The sequence below is a fragment of the Bombina bombina genome, chromosome 7 (assembly GCF_027579735.1).
Source record: "Bombina bombina isolate aBomBom1 chromosome 7, aBomBom1.pri, whole genome shotgun sequence".
Classification (NCBI taxonomy): domain Eukaryota; kingdom Metazoa; phylum Chordata; class Amphibia; order Anura; family Bombinatoridae; genus Bombina; species Bombina bombina.
Window position 1 is genome coordinate 48,798,821 of NC_069505.1, and position 22,432 is coordinate 48,821,252.

The 22,432-nt window shown below is 39.2% G+C and overlaps 1 protein-coding gene across 1 annotated transcript; it reads right to left on the reverse strand.

Annotated features, from left to right (window-relative positions):
• Positions 1-2,136: 2,136 nt before the first annotated feature.
• Positions 2,137-21,640, reverse strand: WDR74 (WD repeat domain 74). Its single transcript, XM_053688864.1, has 11 exons — positions 21,478-21,640; positions 19,446-19,552; positions 13,884-14,005; positions 13,737-13,800; positions 12,318-12,461; positions 10,798-10,899; positions 10,589-10,689; positions 5,738-5,793; positions 5,116-5,258; positions 2,834-2,890; positions 2,137-2,746 (listed from the first exon to the last, which is right to left on the reverse strand). The coding sequence occupies exons 1-11, from the start codon at positions 21,542-21,544 to the stop codon at positions 2,585-2,587; spliced, it is 1,125 nt and encodes a 374-aa protein (XP_053544839.1). The 5' UTR covers positions 21,545-21,640; the 3' UTR covers positions 2,137-2,584.
• Positions 21,641-22,432: the final 792 nt, after the last annotated feature.

The window sequence follows — 22,432 nt, forward strand, 5'->3', positions numbered from 1 at the left end:
GCAGGAGGAAGCAAAGAGCACCACAGCAGAGCTGTTAAATAGCTCCTCCCTTCCCTCCCACTCCAGTCATTCGACCAAAGTTAGGAAGAGAAAGGAAAAGCCAATCCTGTCTCAGAGAACAGGGCGGGCCGTGGACTCATCGTGTCTAAAAATAAATACATTTATCAGGTAAGCATCAATTTTCTTTTCTTTTTAAAAGACACAAGTCCACGTATTTCATCCTTACTTGTGGGATACAATACCAAAGCTAGAGTACACGGATATAAGGGAGGGACAAGACAGGGAACCTAAACGGAAGGCACCACTGCTTGAAGAACCTTTCTCCCCAAAACAGCCTCAGCCGAGGCAAAAGTATCGAATTTGTAAAATTTAGAAAAAGTGTGAAGAGAGGACCAAGTTGTAGCCTTGCAACCCTGGTCTACAGAAGCTTCATTTTTGAATGCCCATGGGGAAGCAACAGCCCTAGTGGAATGAGCCGTAAGTCTCAAGAGGCTGCTGTCCAGCAGTGTCATATGCTCCTTAGCCAAAAAGAAAGAGAAGTAGCCGTAGCTTTCTGTCCCTTGCATTTTCCTGAGAAAACAAAAAACAAGAAGAACCCTTGAAGAACCTTGAGAACTAAATTCAGACTCCATAGAGGAGTAATTGGTCTAAACACAGGCCTGATTCTAACCAAAGCCTGACAAAAGGATTGAACGTCTGGGACATCCGCCAGACGATTGTGTAACAAAATAGATAAGGCAGAGATCTGACCCTTTAGGTAACTTGCCGATTGAAGAATCTATTCTAACACCTCACTTTACCTCTTCCTATCACTAACGTAGGCAAAGAGAATGACTAGGTGGGAGGGAAGGGAAGAGCTATTTAACAGCTCTGCTGTGGTGCTCTATGCCTCCTCCTGCTGACCAGGAGGTAAATATCCCACAAGTAAGGATGAAATCCGTGGACTCGTGTCTTTAAAAAGAAATTTATATATATATATATATATATATATATATAATTAAAAACAATTAGGAAAAAAAAAAATGATAAAAGCAGGGAAATTCCTGGTTTAAGCTGCGTTTTAACGGAAATCTAAAAAAAAATAAAATAATAAAATACTCTCCTCCTTACTTCTGGGTAAGATGGTCCAGGGATTTTTACAGCTGCGCTTGCATGCAGCATTTTGAGGGAGCACAGAGTTTAAATGGATAGGAAAGTCAAAATTAAACTTGCATGATAGAGCAGGTCATTTTATGCCTGCACACATTTGTCTCTTGTGATTGGCTAACTAGATGTATTTCGCTAGCTGCCAGTGTTCCTTCAGCAACGGATAACAAAAGAATGAAGCAAATTTGATAATAGGAGTAAATTGGAAAGTTAATTCATATTGTATGTTCTATCCAAATAAAGAAATACAATGTTGGGGTTTCCTGTCCCTTTAAGAATTTGGAAAAGTTTTAATACAGGTCACCTGTATTGCTTCCATACTATTTAAAGCCTAATGAAGGTTTACTTTAAAAGTGCCCTATCTGAATCATGTACGTTTAATTTTATCTTTCATATCCTTTTAAGAGCAGAAACCAGGAATTTCCTTGCTTGTTTGAGGAGTGAAAATAAACTTTAGCATTAACATAAGGTTTTGTTTTTCTGTCACTACACTGGAAAGCAGACAAGGCAGCAACCACCAAGTGAAAAAGGCAATGCAAATGTGCACACACCTTTTAGCCAAAGACAACTTGACGTAACCACAAGAGTAAGTCCTGTTATGCATTAGGGTCCTGAACCGTGAGACTTACATATATCATCAAGCTTTGTATAGGTTAGTGAAACAGTGCTCCTATAGTAAAATAATATGTTAAAGTAAACATAAAAGAAACAGAGAACTGCCATTACAAAACTTAGGTTCTACTATCAACTGATTGTTTCAGCAACGGCCCACTGCTGAGCATGGGCAATACACTGACTGCAGCTATTATAGGTGTCTCCTAGAAACACTAATGGAAAAGCTGCTTCTTTGCCTTCCTGTAGTGACCACAGCCCTCTTGTGGGGCTGTGACAGGAACCAATGGACACTGCACTAATTTAGTTTGAAATAAGTTAAAATCCTTTTAAAATAAATAATATATATTGCAATGATTTATATTAAGTAAAACGCACTGCTTTGGGCTTTTTTAATTAAAACAATGTTTTATATCTCTTTAAACATATAAGCTAGGCAATGGAATTGTATGTCAAAATGTCCCTTTAATGAACAAATCAAATAAAAACCTCTGCTTCTGTAGTTCATTCTATTGGTAAACTGGAAATCCTTTCAACCACATTAAAATACACTTTGCAACATGATTTTGATGATATATTGTACAGCTCTATGATATATACAATAATTGTATTCCTTCTGTATATAAGAATGTGACACATTCTTATAGAATATCTGTTACAGCTGAAGACCTGTCATGACTGTCCTATACACAGACAATATATCACACATATACAAGGTCACTTTTCCCCTCACAGCAGGGATTCCTCGCAATGTCCATAAGCAAATTGACCAGCTAGATGCGTCTGTTTTCAAGGTTATTAAATGCGAGAATACAGCAATTCAAATTCATTTTCGTTTCTTCTTTAATTTGGGGGTTTCTTCTTCTGTCCGGTTCTCTTCTTTCAGTCGCTTGTTGACAGTTTTGTCAGTAACAGTCTCCATAGTGTCCCAGACTTCATCCTCCTCGTCCTTTACGCCATCTTCTAAAAGGTCTGTGTCATTTTCCTCCTAAAAAGTAAATAAAATATCATATACCCTCTTTTCTGCTACACATACGTTACACAAACACATACTAACCACACGACATAAACTCACCTCCCATTTCTCCTGGGATGAGAACAAAAGACAATTTAACCGAGATTTTAAGTAGACCTTTGGTGGAGAGAGATATGAACAGGAGTGAGGGATTCTGGGTTATACTGTAGGATTTATTAAACAGATGTGCCTGTATATACAGTTGTATGCAAACGTTTAGGCACCCCTGACAATCTCCATGATTTTCATTTATAAATAATTGGGTGTTTGGATCAGCAATTTCATTTTGATCTATCAAATAACTGAAGGACACAGTAATATTTCAGTAGTGAAATTATGTTTATTGGATTAACAGAAAATGTGCAATATGCATCAAAACAAAATTAGGTGCATAAATTTGGGCCCCAACAGAAATATTGCATCAATAATTAGTAGAGCCTCCTTTAGCAGAAATAAGTGTCTGGATTCTGGATGAAGGTATTTTGGACCATTCCTCCTTGCAAAACATCTCCAGTTCAGTTAGGTTTGATGGTTGCCGAGCATGGACAGCCCGCTTCAAATCACCCCACAGATTGTCAATGATATTCAGGTCTGGGGACTGGGATGGCCATTCCAGAACATTGTACTTGTTCCTCTGCATAAATGCCAGAGTAGATTTTGAGCAGTGTTTTGGGTCGTTGTCTTGTTGAAATATCCAGCCCCGGCGTAACTTCAACTTTATGAATGATTCCTCAACATTATTTAAGTATCTGCTGATATTGAGTGGAATCCATGTGACCCTCAACTGTAACAAGATTCCCAGTACCGGCAATGGCCACACAGCCCCAAAACATGATAGAACATTCACCAAATTTTACTGTGGGTAGCAAGTGTTTGTCTTGGAACGCTGTGTTCTCTTTCCGCCATGCATAACGCCCCTTGTTATGACCAAATAACTCAATCTTTGTTTCATCAGTCCACAGCACCTTCTTCCAAAATGAAGCTGGCTTGTGCAAATGTGCGTTTGCATACCTCAAGCGACTGTTTGTGGCGTGTGTGCAGAAAAGGCTTCTTCCGCATCACTCTCCCATACACTGAATTGTTGGACGATGCACAGTGACACCATCTGCAGCAAGATGATGTTGTAGGTGGTCTGTGGGCTGTTTTTGACCGTTCTCACCATCCTTTGCCTCTCTGATATTTTACTTCTGGCCTTAACAAGAACTGTGCCTGTGGTCTTCCATTTCCTCACTATGTTCCTCACAGTGGCCACTGGCAGCTTAAATCTCTGCAATAGCTTTTTGTAGTCATCCCCTAAACCATAATGTTGAACAATCTTTGTTTTCAGGTAATTTGAGAGTTGTTTTGAGGCCCGATGTTGCCACTCTTCAGAGGAGAGTCAAAGAGAACAACAACTTGCAATTGGCCACCTTAAATACCCTTTCTCATGATTGGATGCACCTGTCTATGAAGTTCAAGGCTTAATGGGCTCACCAATTGTGTGTTCCAATTAATCAGTGCTAGGTAGCCACAGGTATTCAAACCAACAAAATGACAAGGGTGCCCAAATTTATGCACCTGTCTAATTTCATTTTGATGCATATTGCACATTTTCTGTTAATCCAATAAACCTCATTTCACTACTGAAATATTACTGTGTCCTTCAGTTATGAAACAGCAGTGCACTACTGGGAGCTAGCTGAGCACATCAGATCAGCCAATGACAGGAAAAATATATATGTAGCTACCAATCAGCAGCTAGCTCCTAGTAGTTTGTCACAGGTATGCTGTTTAAAAAAGGACACCAAGAGAACAAAGCAAATGAGATAATGGACGTCAGTTGCTCTATCCAAAGCATGAAAGAAAAATTATAAGTCATGTCCCTTTGAAAGGGACAGTCTAGTCCAAAATTAAACTTTCATGATTCAGATAGGACATGCTAAACAACTTTCCAATTTACTTTTATCATCATATTTTCTTTGTTCTTTTGGTATTCTTTGTTGAAGGCTACACCTAGGTAGGCTGAAACTGATTTCTAAACCATTGAAGGCTGCCTCATATATCAGTGCATTTAGTTTTCACAGCTAGACACTGCTAGTTCATGTGTCATATAGATAACACTGTGCTCACGCCCATGAAGTTATTTATGAGTCAGCACTGATTGGCTAAAATGCAAGTCTAACAAAAGCACTGAGATAAGGGGCAGTCTGCAGAGGCTTAAATACAAGGTAATCACAGTGGTAAAAAGTATATTAATATAACAGTGTTAGTTATGCAAAACTGTGGAATGGGTAATAAAGGGATTATCTATCTTTTTAAACAATAACAATTCTGGGAGTAGACTGTCCCTTTAATCCAGCTACCTTGTGCAGCAGTTCCTTGTCAGCGTAGTTGTGTATCCGAAGGAACCTGTCCAGGCCACAGGTCGCCACAAGACTGAGAGAAGCGTGACACTGTATTGACCTTACAGAACCCGCACTTCCCTTTAGACATCGCAGGAGACTGCCTGAGGGAGAGAGAAACGGCACATGGTTACAAACTGTAGCGGTATTAAAGGGACGCTCTAAACTAAAGTTTGTTTATTTCTCCTATAACTTACACTAGTGATAGCTAAGCATCTCTCAATGAGGCCTGTAAGCGACACTGGTTTCCCACCTGCAGAAGACTATTTTCCCACTCAAATCAGTAACATCAGTTGGCACACACAATGAGAAAATATATTCCCATACAAGTGCTACCAGTCCTGCTTGACTATAAGACTAGGAGTCTGCAATGGAGTGGGAGGTACAGATTCTCATTGGCTGAGCTGAAAACAGATCCAAAAAAAAAAAAAAAAAAAGTCTGCAGGTGGGTGACTAAAAATAAACAGAGAAATTAACCATATCAGGGCTGAGGGATGCTATACACAGTGAAAGTGAAAAATAATGATAGAGCTGCGCCCCTTTAAAAAAAATATAGCAATGTGAAATCAACGGATATTCTCACCTTTTCTCAAATCAATGACACCCATATTCCCATGAGAGTTTCCAACCACCACTGACCTTTAAAACAGAAAATCACAATATAACTATATCTGAACATCATCTGAATGAACCAAAGAAAGTTCTATTTACTGTACAATTAAAAACACAAAACCCATAATAAAATAGGGCGAATTAATAAAATGCAACGCATTAAAAGGAATGTAACAGTCCAATAATAATAATAACAAATAAATGTTCTGCTCGTCTATGTGGAACAGATTCTCAGAAACCAGCAGAGAAATGATCCGCTCATTTTACTGACCATTATATTGTAAAGCAAGAACACTAGAGGGCAGCGCTATTTCCTGCTATGTCGTGCGCCAGACCCCTACCTAGGTATCTCTTCAACACACAATAACATGGGAACAAAGCAAATTTCATAAGAGAATTGGAAACTTTTTAAAAGATTTGCACTGTTTAAATCACAAAATACATTTTTGGGTTTCATTTTGCATCCCCAAAAAATAACAATAAAACGAAGCAAATTTGATAATTGAAGTAAATTGCAAAGTTGTTTAAAATAGTTTGTTCTATCTGAATTATGGGAGAAATGTTTGTTTTTTCTGTCCCTTTAAACATTTTATATTACAACATGAAAGTGCTTCATATGCCTTCAAAAATAAAAAAAAACTTTAAAGGGACATAAAACACGTTGGGATAGAGACACACTATATATGTACTTTAAATACTTTACCTGCAAATTTATACTGCAGTGCCTCGCCATTAACCCTTTCTTTTAAGTTTCCAAATTGTACAGCTCTAACCCCCCCCCCCCCACACACAATTCCTTCTATGTATCTATATCACCTTTGATTTGGTAGAATGCAGCAGACTTTATAACAGTCATTATCTGCTGGAGCATGGCTAGAAGCAAATAAGCTGCTGTGAACTCAGTTGAAATACAAGGCCTGTGTTTCTGATGCTAAACACTGATAAGGGGGGTGGATCAGACTACTCCAGACAGCATGGCTATGGAACTCATTTTGCTTATTTTTGGAAATGATTGTAAAATATTTGCCAGCAATTTTTAAACATTTTTTTATGCAAACTATTTTTCCTTAATTAGCCCTTTTAGGATATGCACAGATCTCAACATATTTTATGGCACTTTAATTTTACACTCATGAAAGTCTGTACCATTACATTTTTTTCCTTTCATGATTCAAGTAGAGCATAATATTTAACATAACAATTTTCCAATGTATTTCTATTTTCAAATTTGCTTCATCCTCTTGGTATCCTTTGTTGAAGGAGCAGCAATGCACTACTGTGAGTTAGCTGAACACACCACGTGTATACTAATGACAAGAGGCAAATGATAGCAAAAGAGATTGAAGCAAATTATATATAACAGTAATAAAGTGGAAAATTGCCTGAAATTGCAAACTCTATTTGAATCATCAAAGTTCAAATTTGACTTTACTGTCTCTAAGTGCAGATCACTCCACTTTCTAACGTAACATTTAAAATGTTATTATTTTTTTTTAGAACTGAATTGACCACTAGGTGTCACTACTGCATGAAGATGTTACAGAACCTGAATTTTTAGACCAACTAATGCTTAGGGGCCGATTTATTAGAGTGCGAGCGGACATGATCCGCAGTAGCGCACATCGAAAAAGGCAGACAGCATACGCTATCGGCATTTATCATTGCACAAGCCTTTCTCGTGAAATGCTTGTGCAATGCCGCCCCCCGGAAAATTTGCAGCCAATCAACTGCTAGCAGGGGGTGTTAATGAACCCGATCGGGCTGATTGCTGTCCGCTGCCTCAGATGTGGCGGATGAGTTAAGGAGCAGCGACCAGCAGTAAAATCCGAGTTCTGTCAGGTATTACTGATCATGGCCAGAATATAGATCTCCAAGTAGGAGAACACTGGGTCTTAATCCTCGCTTTCCTTCAGGATCGTGAATCTTAGAGAAAAACGTACCCAACGTACCAGAGAATTTTTAGCATTTTTGCTTTCACTCCATTTAAACAGAAAGAGAGCCTTTTTATACCTATCAAAACTATACATTCTTTTAGTAGACAACCTAAAAGTATTAATCTAGGCCCGTTTTGGTATATTTAAAAAACCATCAGCGCTTCCTTACCATATGAAGGCAGATGTCTTCTGCCTCTGGCTGCTCTCGCGGTCAAAGATGACACAGCAGGGGCCGCAGCCTGCGCCAGAGTGTTAGACGTAGGTACCATAGGGAACATGGTAACGCTAGGCAAAGTAGCTGTGACGTAAGAACTATGTCTAAATGGCTTAATCATTTAACATTTTAACTCCAAAAATATTTATTCTTAGGTATAAAAAAACAAAACTTTACATTGTACTTTCAGGATTTATTTTCCTACTGTTATAATTAAACACGGGACATGAAAGTGCAATAGCAACATAAGCTAACGAGTGTGAGTATGTTACTAACTCATAATTATAATACTATTCACTACTGTGTGCGCCGCTAAGTGTTCAACCCCAGCAAGCAAAGGGGATTAAAGGGACGTTATACACTCATTTTTTCTTTGCATAAATGTTTTGTAGATGATCTATTTATATAGCCCATAAAGTTTTTTTTAAAAATAAATGTATAGTTTTGCTTATTTTTAAATAACATTGCTCTGATTTTCAGACTCCTAACCAAGCCCCAAAGCTTTATGTGAATACCGTCAACTACCTACTCCAGATTGCTCCTGTTTGTGTAAAGGGTCTTTTCATATGCAAAAGAAGGGGGAGGGGGGGTGTCTTATTTCCCACTTGCAGTGGGCTTTCCAGCAGCCTTTTCAACAGAGCCAAACTGACAGCTAAGTAAGTTTTTAAACCATTTTATACTGGATTTTTATATCAGTATCTGTGCATCTTATTCTTTATAGTAGTGTCTATTACATGCAGTTATATGAAAATTGGTGTATACTGTCCCTTTAACAGAGCGGTAATGAATCACTGCTCATGAGCCGGACGTCTTAAGGAATTGGCAGCTACATTTATAGTTATACGATGCTCCCGATTGGTTCAGCAGCTGCCCAGCTATGGAGAAGGGACAGTCTACACCAGAATTGTTGTTGTTTAAAAAAGATAGATAATCCCTTATTACCCATTCCCCAGTTTTGCATAACCAACACTGTTATATTAATACACTTTTTACTTCTCTAATTACCCTGTATCTAAGCCTCTGCAGACTGCCCCCTTATTTCAGTTCTTTTGACAGACTTGCAGTTTAGCCAATCAGTGCTCACTCCAGGGTAGCTTCACGTGCATGAGCTCAATGTTATCTATATGAAACACATGAACTAACACCCTCTAGTGGTCAAAATGCATTCAGTAGAGGCAGTCTTCAAGATGTAAGAAATTAGCATATGAACCTCCTAGGTTTAGCTTTTAAATAAGAATACCAAGAGAACAAAGCAAAATTGGTAATAAAAGTAAAATGGAAAGTTGTTTAAAATGACATTCCCTATTTAAAACATGAAAGTTTTTTTTGGACTTGACTGTCCCTTTAACTAGTACTTAAGTAAAGTCAAAACTAAACTTTTATGATTCAGATAGCGCATGCAATTTTAAACAACTTTCCATTTTGCTTCTATTAACAAATCTGTTTCATTCTCTTAATATCCTTTGTTAAAAAAGCATACCTAGGTAGGCCCAGTAGCAGCAATGCACTACTGGAAACTAGCTGTTGATTGGTGGCTGCACATATGCCTTGCGTCTTTCATTGGCTCACCCTGTGTGTTCAGTTGTATATGGGACATGAAACCCATTTTGTTCTTTCATGATTCAGAGAAAACATCTAATTTGAATCCACTTTTACTTCTATTATCTAATTTGCTTTGTTTTCCAAGTATCCTTTCTTGAAAAGCATATCTATGTAGGTTAAGGAGCTAGCTGCTGATTGGTGGCTGCACATATATGCCTCCCGTCATTGGCTTACCGATGTGTTCAGCTAGCTCCCAGTAGTGCATTGATGCTCCTTCAATAAAGGATATCACAAGAATGAAGCAAAATTGATAAGAGGATAGATCTACCCTTGAAGTCTGTCACCTTCCATACCTAAGCAAGCTCTCATGGGAAAGAGCCATGTTCCAAAAAAAAAGGAAAGCTTTGACTTAAAAGGGACACTGAACCCAATTTTTTTCTTTTGTAATTCAGAAAGAGCATGCAATTTTAAGCAAATTTCTAATTTACTCCTATTATCAAATTTTCTTCGTTCTCTTGCTATCATTATTTGAAAAAGAAGGCATCTAAGCTTTTTTTTTGGTTTCAGTACTCTGGACAGCAGTTTTTTAATTGGTGGATGAATTTATCCACCAATCAGCAAGGACAACCCAGGTTGTTCACCAAAAATGGGCCGGCATCTAAACTTACATTCTTGCATTTCAAATAAAGATACCAAGAGAATGAAGAAAATTTGATAATAGGAGTAAATTAGAAAGTTGCTTAAAATTTCATGCTCAATCTGAATCACAAAATAATTTTTTGGGGTACAGTGTCCCTTTAAGGTTCTTTTAACCTTTTAATGCCGTTATGGCGTTCTATTCCGTCCTAATTGCGCTGAGCTTTAGAGCTGTGAGGACGGAATAGAACGTCCTAGCCGTTTGGCTGTCCTGAAGACAACAGCGCTTCCTAGATGCAATCGCGGTCTGGAGGGCGTGCCTAGCGTCATAGTGACGCCCCCTGATCCGATCCCATAACTGAAATATCGCGATAGCGCGCACAGTCGCAGGATTTCAATTGGTCTACATCGGAACATTGTTCCGATGTAGACAAATTAACCCTGTCATGAAAGGGTATATTGTAAATTTCCAACCATCATCTCCTATTGGCCTTACCTTCCATCTGGAGTGACGCTCAGAGCAGTAATCGGATCCTCACCAAACAGCACCTCTAGAACTGGACGCCTCTGACGAGTGCTGGGGTCATATATTCTAACCTTAAAAAGAAATACGGGAACCCATCAGCTTCTGCAGAATTTGCGCTCTCAATTCCCAGACAGACAAACGGACCACACAGAACAGTGGAAGTAAAGAAGCACCCTCACCTGGTGATGACTTGTGCCGGTGATAACTTTCTCCGACCCCGGGATAAAGTCTAGATCTCGAATCCAGACGGGAACACGAAGATCCAGCCAGTCGTTCCTCACCTGCGATAAAGTCATAATTAGGTCATTAACTACCACAAGAAGTGGCTTCCTGTAAACTTAAAGGGACAGTCTCTAGTCAAAATTAAAATATCATGATTCAGATAGGGCATGTACTTTTCAACAACTTCAAAATTTACTTTACTCATCAGATTTGCTTTGTTCGCTTGGTATTCTTTGTTGAAAACTAAACATAGGTAGGCTCATATGCTAATTTCTAAGCCCTTAATGACGCCTCTTATCTCAGTGCATTTTGACAGTTTTCACAGCTAGACACTGCTAGTTCATGTGAGCCATATAGATAACATTGTGCTAACTCCAGTGGAGTTACCTAGCCAGCACTGATTGGCTAAATTGCAAGTCTGACAAAAGAACTGAAATAAGGGGGCTGTCTGCAGAGGTTTAGATACAAGGTAATTACAGAGGTACAAAGTGTATTGTTATAACTGTGTTGGTTATGCAAAACTAGGGAATGGGTAATAAAGGGATTATCTATCTTTTTAAACAATAAACATTCCGGATTAGACTGTCCCTTTAAAAAGGAGCATGAAACCAATATTTTTTCTTTCACTATTTGGATAGAGCATGTCATTTTTAACAACTTTCCAAATGATTTCCATGATCTCATTTGTTTTGTTCTTTTGATATCATTTGTTGAAAAGAATACCTGTTATACACTACTGGGAGCTAGCTGCCGATTGGTGGCTACACATATATTCTTCCTGTCATTGGCTGACCTGATATGCTCAGCTAGGTCCCAGTAGTGCATTGATGTTTCAACAAAGGATACCAAGAGAATGAAGCAAATTTAATAGAAGTAAATTGGAAAGATGTTTAAAATTGTTTGTTCTATATATGAGTCAAGAAAGAAAAAATTGGGGTTTCCGGTCTCTTTAAGCTCTTAGGATCAGGACCTTTCTTCTCCTGTATTAAAGGGACATAAAACCCAAACATTTTCTTCTGTGATTCAGATACAGCAGCAATTTTAAACAACATTCCAATTTACTCCTATTATCACATTTGCTTTGCTCTCTTGGTATCTTTTGTTAAAAAGCAGTGTCGTAAGCTCAGGAGAGTGCAGGTGTGTGCAACATTATATGGCAGGAAGAATGTTATACCATTTGCAAGAGCACTAGCTGGCAGCGCTATTTCCTGCTATATAGTGCTCCAGACACCTACCTAGGTATCTCTTCAACAAAGAATATCATAGGAATAAAGCAAATTTGATAATAGAAGTAAATTGGGAACTTTTTTTAAATTATTTGTTCTGTCTGAATCACAAAATATTGGGGTTTCATATCCCTTTAATGTATTGTGTTTAGTCTGTTTACCATGAATCAGTGTGGTCGTGTGCACCTAATCATGTACCCAGCGCTACGGAATTCGGTAACACTTTACAAATAAATGATAATTACACTCACATTCTTTGCCCTAAATATCGGTTCCTCGGCCCTCTCCAGGTCCCAGATTTTCAGGTCATTCTCTTTGCCCCCTGTAGCCACTCTGTGACGATGAGTACCGCACTGACGCATCCGCTCCACCCCAGGTCCAACCTGAACCTCCAGCTGATAATGACGGAAACACGATAATCGTAGACGTGAATAGAGAGAAAAACATACATAGTACTCATCAACGTTGGTCAATTTAATCTGATTATTCCTGAAGCTAATGTGACTTCTTTAAAATAACAGCGTACGTTTGCCGGACTGTTCAATGTCAAACACCATTTTACAGAAGTTCAAATTATATTCATTATTTTTGGAGTTACTAAGTGGTCTATTCATTAAAGGGACAGTATACACCGATTTTCATATAACTGCATATCATAAACACTACTATAAAAAAAGAATATGCACAAATACTGATCTAAAAATGCAGTACAAAACCTTATAAAAACTCACTTAGAAGCTCACAGTTAATATGAGGTTAGGCTGGGACACCCAGTGAAAGGGGCTGAGAGCAGACCCTCCCCTGCATATAAAAAGACCCATTGCACAAACAGGAGCACGCAGGAATCTGTAGACATCAGTATACATCTAAAATTTTGGGGCTTGGTTAAGAGTCTGAAAATCAGCACAATGCTATTTACAAATAAGCAAAACTGTACATCGTTACAAGAAACACTGCCAGATGGGCTATATAAATGGATCATCTACAAAACATGTATGCAAAGAAAAATCTAGTGTACAATGTCCCTTTAAGATGTGAATTGCAGGTGAAATGAAACATTTAAATTCCTGTCATTAATTCTGCATTATCAATGGCCAAACCCAGTGAGTATCCACCTGAAAAAAGATCTTAGTAAACCCTGCACAATGCATAGTTAATGCTGTGTACAATTCACATAGAATAGGAGAATTGCAGGTGATTTGTGTGCGGCATTAAAGGGACAGTAAAGTCAAAATTAAACTTTCATGATTCAGACAGAGCAGCAATTTTATACAACTTTGTTGAAGACTGAGTCTCGGTAGGCTTATAGGAGCTTAGGGGCTTGCACGTCTATAGCAGTCTATGGCAGCAATGTTTGTAATTATGTATAAAACTCTGCTGTCATAGGGCTTAAGACACGTGCACGCTCCTGAGCTCACCCAGGATTATGTTTTAACAAAGGATACCAAGAGGTATATATATATATATATATATATATATATAAACATGCACACACATCATGTGTACACGTCCTATTGGGTTAAGGGTTTCATTTTGACTTTAACATCCCTTTAAGGGACACATAAATATGTAATGAAAAAGATTTTCATCTAAATCTTTATGATAAATCAAAAATAAAACATGTCAAGGAGTTGACTCCCCAGAAAATGAATAAATGGATTGATACTTACATTCTCAGAGGATCCTTCCTTCCATACTTTCAGAAGTCCTGACTCTGCGCAAGTTATAAAAGAACTAGAGAACATACAAATATATATATGGCATTAGATCAGGTTATTTCATAGCTCCCCACACACATTAGTCTGATGATTACTCACTTATCTAGCACCGCCAGACCTCGAAAGACCGCCTCTGCTTCTTCACACTCGTGAATTTCTATAAATTTTGATTTTTCTGTACTAAAAACTCGCACTTTCCCATCACGGCACCCGAGCAGGATCTGACAAAGGCACAAAGAAAAGGGGAAAGTCAAAAGGTCAAACTCAAAAATAAAAGGGGGGGCGGAGCTAGCCACAGAAGAGACAATATGCACAGTTCATGAGCTCCTGAAAAAACTAATCGATATAGAGGTATATTTAATTGATCCCAGTAAAGCCTCTGATCTATACTCACATACAGTTAAAGGGACAGTATACACTCATTTTCATATAACTGCATCTAATAGACACTACTATAAAGAATAAGATGCACAGATACCGATATAAAAATCCAGTATAAAACTGTTTAAAAACTTACTTAGAAGTTCTCAGTTTAGCTCCATTGAAAAAGGTAGCTGGAAAGCCCACATCAAGTGGGAAATAAGACACTCCCCCCCCTCCCCCTTCTTTTGCATATGAAAAGACCCTTTACACAAACAGGAGCAAGCGGGAGATGGTAGCTGACAGTATTCTGATAAAACTTTGGGGCTTGGTTAGGAGTCTGAAAATCAGAGCAATGTTATTTAAAAATAAGCAAAACTATACATTTAAAAAAAACAACTTTATGGGCTTTATAAATAGATCATCTACAAAACATTTATGCAAAGAAAAAATGAGTGTATAGTGTCCCTTTAAAGCAGTTTCTATAGAGAACCATTTGGCAAGTCTTTGAATATTTGCTAAGGCAATTACCTGGACCTAAATCAATTGGAGCGACCACGAGGTAGCGGTGACTGTAGGCCTTATAGACGCAGCCTGATATAAACAGAACTCTCTTTTGCACAAAGGTACAAGCACTGCTTTACGAATTCAAAGAGAAGATGCATCACAGCCTCGATAACCTAATTCCCACAGCTAAAGCTAAATCTGCGGGAGGGGTCAGCTCAACCTCTGTAAAGGCGGATGACATAGACCCAACAGCAGACTACATGAGCTCTCAGCTTCTCGTAAGTGAATTCACATCTGGGCTAGAGCCTGACCACTTCAAGCAAGTTCCCGATGAAAGCAAGAAACACGGCTCGCAAACTCCCTGCCTAGCTGAGGGGGATATGGCTGCTCCTGTGGGCTGGAGTATGAGCACTTCACAGTTCTGTATGATGCCTCTCTTGATATTAATTTGAGAACACCCGCGGGACTTGCAGCGGAAAAAGGTTCTTCTTCACCGGCTTTGTTTGGGGGCAAGTCTGGGTGTTGGTGACGATCCACAGCAGTTCACTGGTGCCGAGATCTGGACGATTGACTCTGCAATAATTCCCGCATATGATCAACAAGCAAGGCTACACACGCAGTATGCTAAATATTCCTTCCTCTGTCTCCACAACGCAGTCCGCGTTGGTTAAAGCAGCAGGGCTTTCTGCAGTAAATGGGAAATAACTTCTCAACGTATTTAGGAGTCTCTTCCATCAAACTTAAACATCTAAGATATATGTTGGTACCACTATAGATATCTTGGTATATAAGGACAACATCGTTGTTTGATGAAAACGTTAGTTTTTTTTTTTTTTAATGTTTGCTGAGTTTTGTATTTATTCATCTTTCACACATTTAATTATTGTATCTTGTATATCGTTCGTACCCTGGTATATTGAGCCCTTTAAAGTAGCACAATACCACAGTACTATTAACTAGAGCTAGTACAGTTACCTCAATAGAATGGCATACATATAGATATTAGCAGGACTACCAGTATTTCAGTAACTAAAACTTAAACCCTATCTATAACACTTAACCTCGTTACAGGACTGGTGCATATACTAATATCAGCACCAATTATTCAGACATACTCTCTCCACAATGCCTAGCTTAATAATTTGTACTGCTAAATGTGAATAACAACTGGGTGTATGTTAATGGGGAACCTATATTCCTAATAGATAATACCTGACCTCTCACATAAACTACATAGCTGGGAATAGGGGAAGAAAGGAGAGATTAGGACTGAGGTGGTAATGCTTTTAATAGATAATTGAGGTCTTGCAATGGAGTTTTTTTTCCGTACTTAACTGAATACTGGAACTCTATGGCTAATGCCGCTGGGCATTGGGGCCATGCCCTGTGGCAGACTTACTTTCTATTTTAACACCCATGTACCTATGCAATAGATCTCCAGATTTCCTATTTATCTCTGAGAGGTTGTAATGTTTAAATGTTTTGGGTTTTTTTTTTTTTGGGGGGGGGGGGGAGGGTTCATGAGAATCCTAGATCTATGTTTTAGTATATAAAATTATACTAGTCCTTGTTTCGAACTACTGCTCAGATAACCAACATATAGAGGTCTATTTGCAAACGTGAATGTTTCATCCTCCTATTGGCCAAGAAGTCCAATATACTCCTGGGAAATAAACTCTTATTCCCATACAGTATATCCTTTGCTCATATACTGGAGTGTACCCTTTGACTGACATTGGTTATCCCGAATCTAGATAGACACACCCCACTGCCATTTCCATTTTGATTTGTTCAGATATTATTATTTTGTTTCCCTGGTGCAAGATCAGTCCTGTGCTCTATACAAATTTGTTGCTGATATTCTAGGCATTGAACCAGATTATTGTTTGTTATTGTTACATATTCAATATCTTGACTATATTTGCTAATAATTATGTACACTTCCTATAATGCCGAGATTATATAGGGTGAGCTTATTCAATACTGGCTAACCCTTCTAGATAAATGTTACATACAGTGACATTCACATTCTGGGAGCCATTACTTCACATATATTTACTTTAACTTACTATACTTACTTATAATAACTCATTCGGGTCATGGCAGCTCTCTGTTAAGTCTCATAATACTTAGTTATACTATTTATGTTACTACCCCCCACCTATTAATATGCTTATCTCTACCCTTCTAGCAACTCATATACTCATGAGACTTTATTCATAGATATGACATGTCGCTACCTGCTACCACACTTAAATAATCACCCCCCCTATATAATACGCCTCCAAGATTAGGAGGACTACCTACGCGGTTTATCTCGCCTATACCGCAACCCCTACTACTTTCTTAATAGTAACGATACCCTGCATATTTAGTCAATACGATATTCTCTCTGGCCCTTTCTGATTTATTTTCTATATTCTCTTCCCATAAGCGTCCCCCTTGTCACTTGATTTATATACTTGTTGGTCCAAAAGTGGCCACTGTTGACCATTGGGGACTTCCTTTTTCTTATTTATGTTGATATTTCTATAGAGCGCTATTATTTCTGAGTACTGTACTGCTATGTAAAATTTTAGCTTAGAATTCTGTAATATATTACTGTGGTAATTTATAGCATTTATTATGGAAATAATATATGATATGAAGCTAAATCTTGCTAATTATATGTTCAATTTTGTTTTATTGAGTACATTTGGAGATACCCTTTTGTCATTTGTAGTTGTGCTGTACTGTAAACCCAATAAAAATTTATATTAAAAAACAAAACAAAAAAACCCTCAAAGATAAAAAGGAGCTACAATATGGCAGGCAGGGACTACATGAGAAAATGTGACAATACAGATAAGATAAACTGAGTACAGTCACAGGGGGAAAGAGATTGCATGAATGCATTTGTGAGTAGAATAGCTGACATCGAAAAGAATAGCAGGCACTTCCCAGAGTGTGGTGTAACAATAAAAAATATATCTTTAATAATTCCAAAAGTTAAAAAACAATGGCAAAGTGCATAGACATGGTACAGAATACAGAGGCAGAGAAAACTGATGCGTTTCACGTCCCCTAGTGGCGCTTACTCATAGATTACATAGAATAGCTGACGGCTACTTGCAGAAGAGTCAGCATCCAGCAAGCATTCTCACGCAGAAAAAAGAGCCAACACAGCCAGCAGGCATTCTCGCGCAGAAGAAAGAGCAACAGCCAGCAGGCATTCTCGTGCAGAAGAAAGAGCCAACACAGCCAGCAGGCATTCTCGTGCAGAAGAAAGAGCCAACACAGCCAGCAGGCATTCTCGTGCAGAAGAAAGAGCCAACACAGCCAGCAGGCATTCTCGTGCAGAAGAAAGAGCCAACACAGCCAGCAGGCATTCTCGTGCAGAAGAAAGAGCCAACACAGCCAGCAGGCATTCTCGTGCAGAAGAAAGAGCCAACACAGCCAGCAGGCATTCTCGTGCAGAAGAAAGAGCCAACACAGCCAGCAGGCATTCTCGTGCAGAAGAAAGAGCCAACACAGCCAGCAGGCATTCTCGTGCAGAAGAAAGAGCCAACACAGCCAGCAGGCATTCTCGTGCAGAAGAAAGAGCCAACACAGCCAGCAGGCATTCTCGTGCAGAAGAAAGAGCCAACACAGCCAGCAGGCATTCTCGTGCAGAAGAAAGAGCCAACACAGCCAGCAGGCATTCTCGTGCAGAAGAAAGAGCCAACACAGCCAGCAGGCATTCTCGTGCAGAAGAAAGAGCCAACACAGCCAGCAGGCATTCTCGTGCAGAAGAAAGAGCCAACACAGCCAGCAGGCATTCTCGTGCAGAAGAAAGAGCCAACACAGCCAGCAGGCATTCTCGTGCAGAAGAAAGAGCCAACACAGCCAGCAGGCATTCTCGTGCAGAAGAAAGAGCCAACACAGCCAGCAGGCATTCTCGTGAAGAAGAAAGAGCCAACACAGCCAGCAGGCATTCTCGTGAAGAAGAAAGAGCCAACACAGCCAGCAGGCATTCTCATGCAGAAGAAAGAGCCAACACAGCCAGCAGGCATTCTCGTGCAGAAGAAAGAGCCAACATAGCCAGAAGGCATTCTCGTGCAAAAGAAAGAGCCAACACAGCCAGCAGGCATTCTCGTGCAAAAGAAAGAGCCAACACAGCCAGCAGGCATTCTCGCGCAAAAGAAAGAGCCAACACAGCCAGCAGGCATTCTCGCGCAAAAGAAAGAGCCAACACAGCCAGCAGGCATTCTCGCGCAAAAGAAAGAGCCAACACAGCCAGCAGGCATTCTCACGCAAAAGAAAGAGCAACAGCCATCAGGCATTCTCGCGCAAAAGAAAGAGCAACAGCCATCAGGCATTCTCACACAGAAGAAACAGCCAATAGCCAGCAAGCATTCTCGTGCAGAAGAAAGAGCCAACAGCCAGCAGGCATTCTCATGCAGAAGAAAGAGCCAACACAGCCAGCAAGCATTCTCGTGCAGAAGAAAGAGCCAACAGCCAGCAAGCATTCTCGTGCAGAAGAAAGAGCCAGCCAGCCAGCATTCTCACGCAGAAGAAAAAGCCAACAGCCAGCCAGCATTCTCACGCAGAAGAAAAAGCCAACAGCCAGCCAGCATTCTCGCGCAGAAGAAAAAGCCAACAGCCAGCCAGCATTCTCGCGCAGAAGAAAAAGCCAACAGCCAGCATTCTCGCGCAGAAGAAAAAGCCAACAGCCAGCCAGCATTCTCGCGCAGAAGAGTCAACAGCCAGCAAGTATTTGATTTTCATGTCCCTTTAAGAGAACAAATCACAGTTTCAGGTTTTGTGTTTTCTCACCTCGGATTCCTGGGGATCTCCCCAACACATGGCGTTAACTTCCTGTCCTCTGTTTATGGAATTCACTTCTGTGTAGTTTAGTGCCTGTTTCTTATGCAGATTTATTCCTGGAGAAATAAATATGTTTATAGTGACATTAAATGAAACATAACAAGCACCACATACCCATAGTCTGAAGCAATCAACTACCACACATACAAAGTGCCTGCACCTCTCATATACAGCCAATATTTGCCAATCTAGAATACTTTAAGGGACATCCCAGTACCAACAAGACTTTTTAGATAATCTCACGGGTGCAGAGAGCTTTAAATCATCAGGTCCTACAGTTAGATATCACAGAGAATATGCAGTAAAGTCTCTTGATGCATTTCCAAATATTAGTAAATTACAAAAATGGTGAAACACAATAGGGGGGGGGGGGAGTTAGATTTGTATTTCAGAGCTTAGAGTCCTAGAGAGGATCTTATCACACTAAGCTAAATTTTAGGTATAGCTTGTGGGGGGGGGGGACTCATTGGTGCCTTGGGGGCTCAAAACCAGGGACAGAGGTTTGTCAAGCCCCCCATTACATAATAGGGAACTCAAAATAAAATGTAAAAGGCAAAAGCAGCACATTTCTATTTGAACAAATTAAACTACTTACACAGCAATGACGAAACAAGCTTCCTCCAATCACAGCGTGGCCTCACCAGATGAACGCTCCTGGGGGGGGAAGCCGTGATTGGAGAGAGAAGGTTTCGTCATTGCTGATGAAGTACAGAGGAGCTGCAAGCGTGGGATCGGCGATCCAGTGTTTCAGGAGAAGGTAAATATTTGTAAAATCCGGTGCAATGTAATCTTTCATGAATGAAAGTGCCCCTGTTTTTAATAGTTTTGTTTAAAAAAAAAACGGGCACTTTATCATGAAAATTGACGTTCACTTTAATATTATAGAAATTGCGGTAACTGTGTTCAGGATTCCTTGAGCAATAAGTCAAATACAGAACGTGTGACGTCACCAACAGCCTACTGTTCTCTGATATTTGTGGCAACAATTCCTCTTTGAGCTTTCAGCAAAATTGATTCCAATAAAAGCTGTAGTACACTACTGGGCACTTTATTTTCTTAAATACCATAGGGGCATGTACTACATACATGATACATCATACAGTCCTGGGCTTTAAGGGCCAAGATGAAGTGCATACATATTCCCTCAGCATCATACAGATCTTTACAGGACCTTTGCTAGAGGTATACACATAGATACAACAATTAACTAAAATACGTTATGTTTAAAGCTGTGTTTATTTAAACCAAGGGGTGGGCTACTATCCGAATACAATGATTAGATTAGTAATGTTTATGCCCGAGCAATCTTAAAAAAATAAAACACAGATTACTATCCACAGATTCTTGTACCACGCACAGAAGAAAGAAAAGAAAAAAAATGGACATTAATCAATTAAGCATCTGTGATTTAGACAGAGAATGCCATTTTAGAAAACTTTCTATTTTACTCCTATTGTCAAATTTTATTTGTTCTCTTTGTATCCTTTGTTGAAGAATAAAGCTAAACGCAGCAATTACTACTGGGAGCTAGCTGAACACTTCTGATGAGCCAATGACAAGAGGCATATATGTGCAACCTCCCATCACCAGCTAGCTCCCATGAGCTTTTCAACAAAGGCTATCAAGAGAATGTTGCAAATTTGATAATATGAGTATATTGGAAAGTTTAAAATTGCTGCTTGGAGTCATGAGAGTAATTTTGACTTTACTGTCCATTTGAAGTAATACAGACTCATAACTTCCTGTTACTACAGTATCTTATTATTTAATCTAGATTACTGACCAGGAATTCTTGTTCTTACGTTTAACAATTAAAATACTTTTGTACTGAAACTTGTTTTTTTAAAAGGCAAAGGGAGCTCTGTTCATTGCTATGCTATAACTACTACAGTCACCCATAGGATGACCTGACCACTGCATAGAAAAAACCCTCAAATAAACACTGCTGCTCTCGTCTAAGCCCCTTCACGTGACCACCGACCTTTAAGAATTCCGGTCTCGGTTCCAACCCACACGTGATTCCTTACGGGAGCCGCCATGTCAGCCATCGCTGAACGAGAACACTATTTCAAAACGTCACTTCCTCTCGTCTTGCAAGTGGTTTGTGGGTAATGTAGTTCAAACTATGATGATCCTTCTAGGCTCAGGCTGGTTAAAACAAGCGTAATTGTTTGAGACTTACATAACGTTGTTTGATAGTAAGGGATAAACCAGGTATCCCGCAATTTATATTATATTTATGTTATATTTATTAATATATTATTATATATATATTCGTAAATAAATTATATTAGTAAATAAATTAAAATAATAAAGATGACACATTAAGTGTACGTTTTTCTATTTATATTGCTTGGTTGTGGGTTAACATTTGTGCTTGTCCCCCACTCCCCCCCCCCCCCCCCCCCACCAGAGAATTTGAAAATAGTCTCTAATCTAAAGCAAATTGACAGAACCAGCTACATCATACCTCCCAACATTTCAAAATTCAAAAGAGGGAACCCCCCCCCCCCCCACGGCAACAAATTGAAATGTGGTGGGCGGGGCTTAAAAAATCATAAGACCAAAGTAATATAAATAAAATTCTAAATAAAGTCATATATTTTAATACACTTAGGCAGCAAATCAAACACAAGCTCAAACCACTGGTATGGCTATGTGAGCTATGTATTTAATTATCCTTTGCAAAGACATTGCTAAATATTTTTATCTTAATTGGACATTTATTAATAAATTCTTTAAAAAATGCTATCTGCATTCCCCATTAATATTCTAGATTCTGGCCTTTAAAGTCAGCAAAAATGCACAGTAGCACACTACATAGCATACACTTACACATGCAGATACACACACTACATAGTATACACTTACACATGCAGATACACACACACTACATAGTATACACTTACACATGCAGATACACACACATTACATAG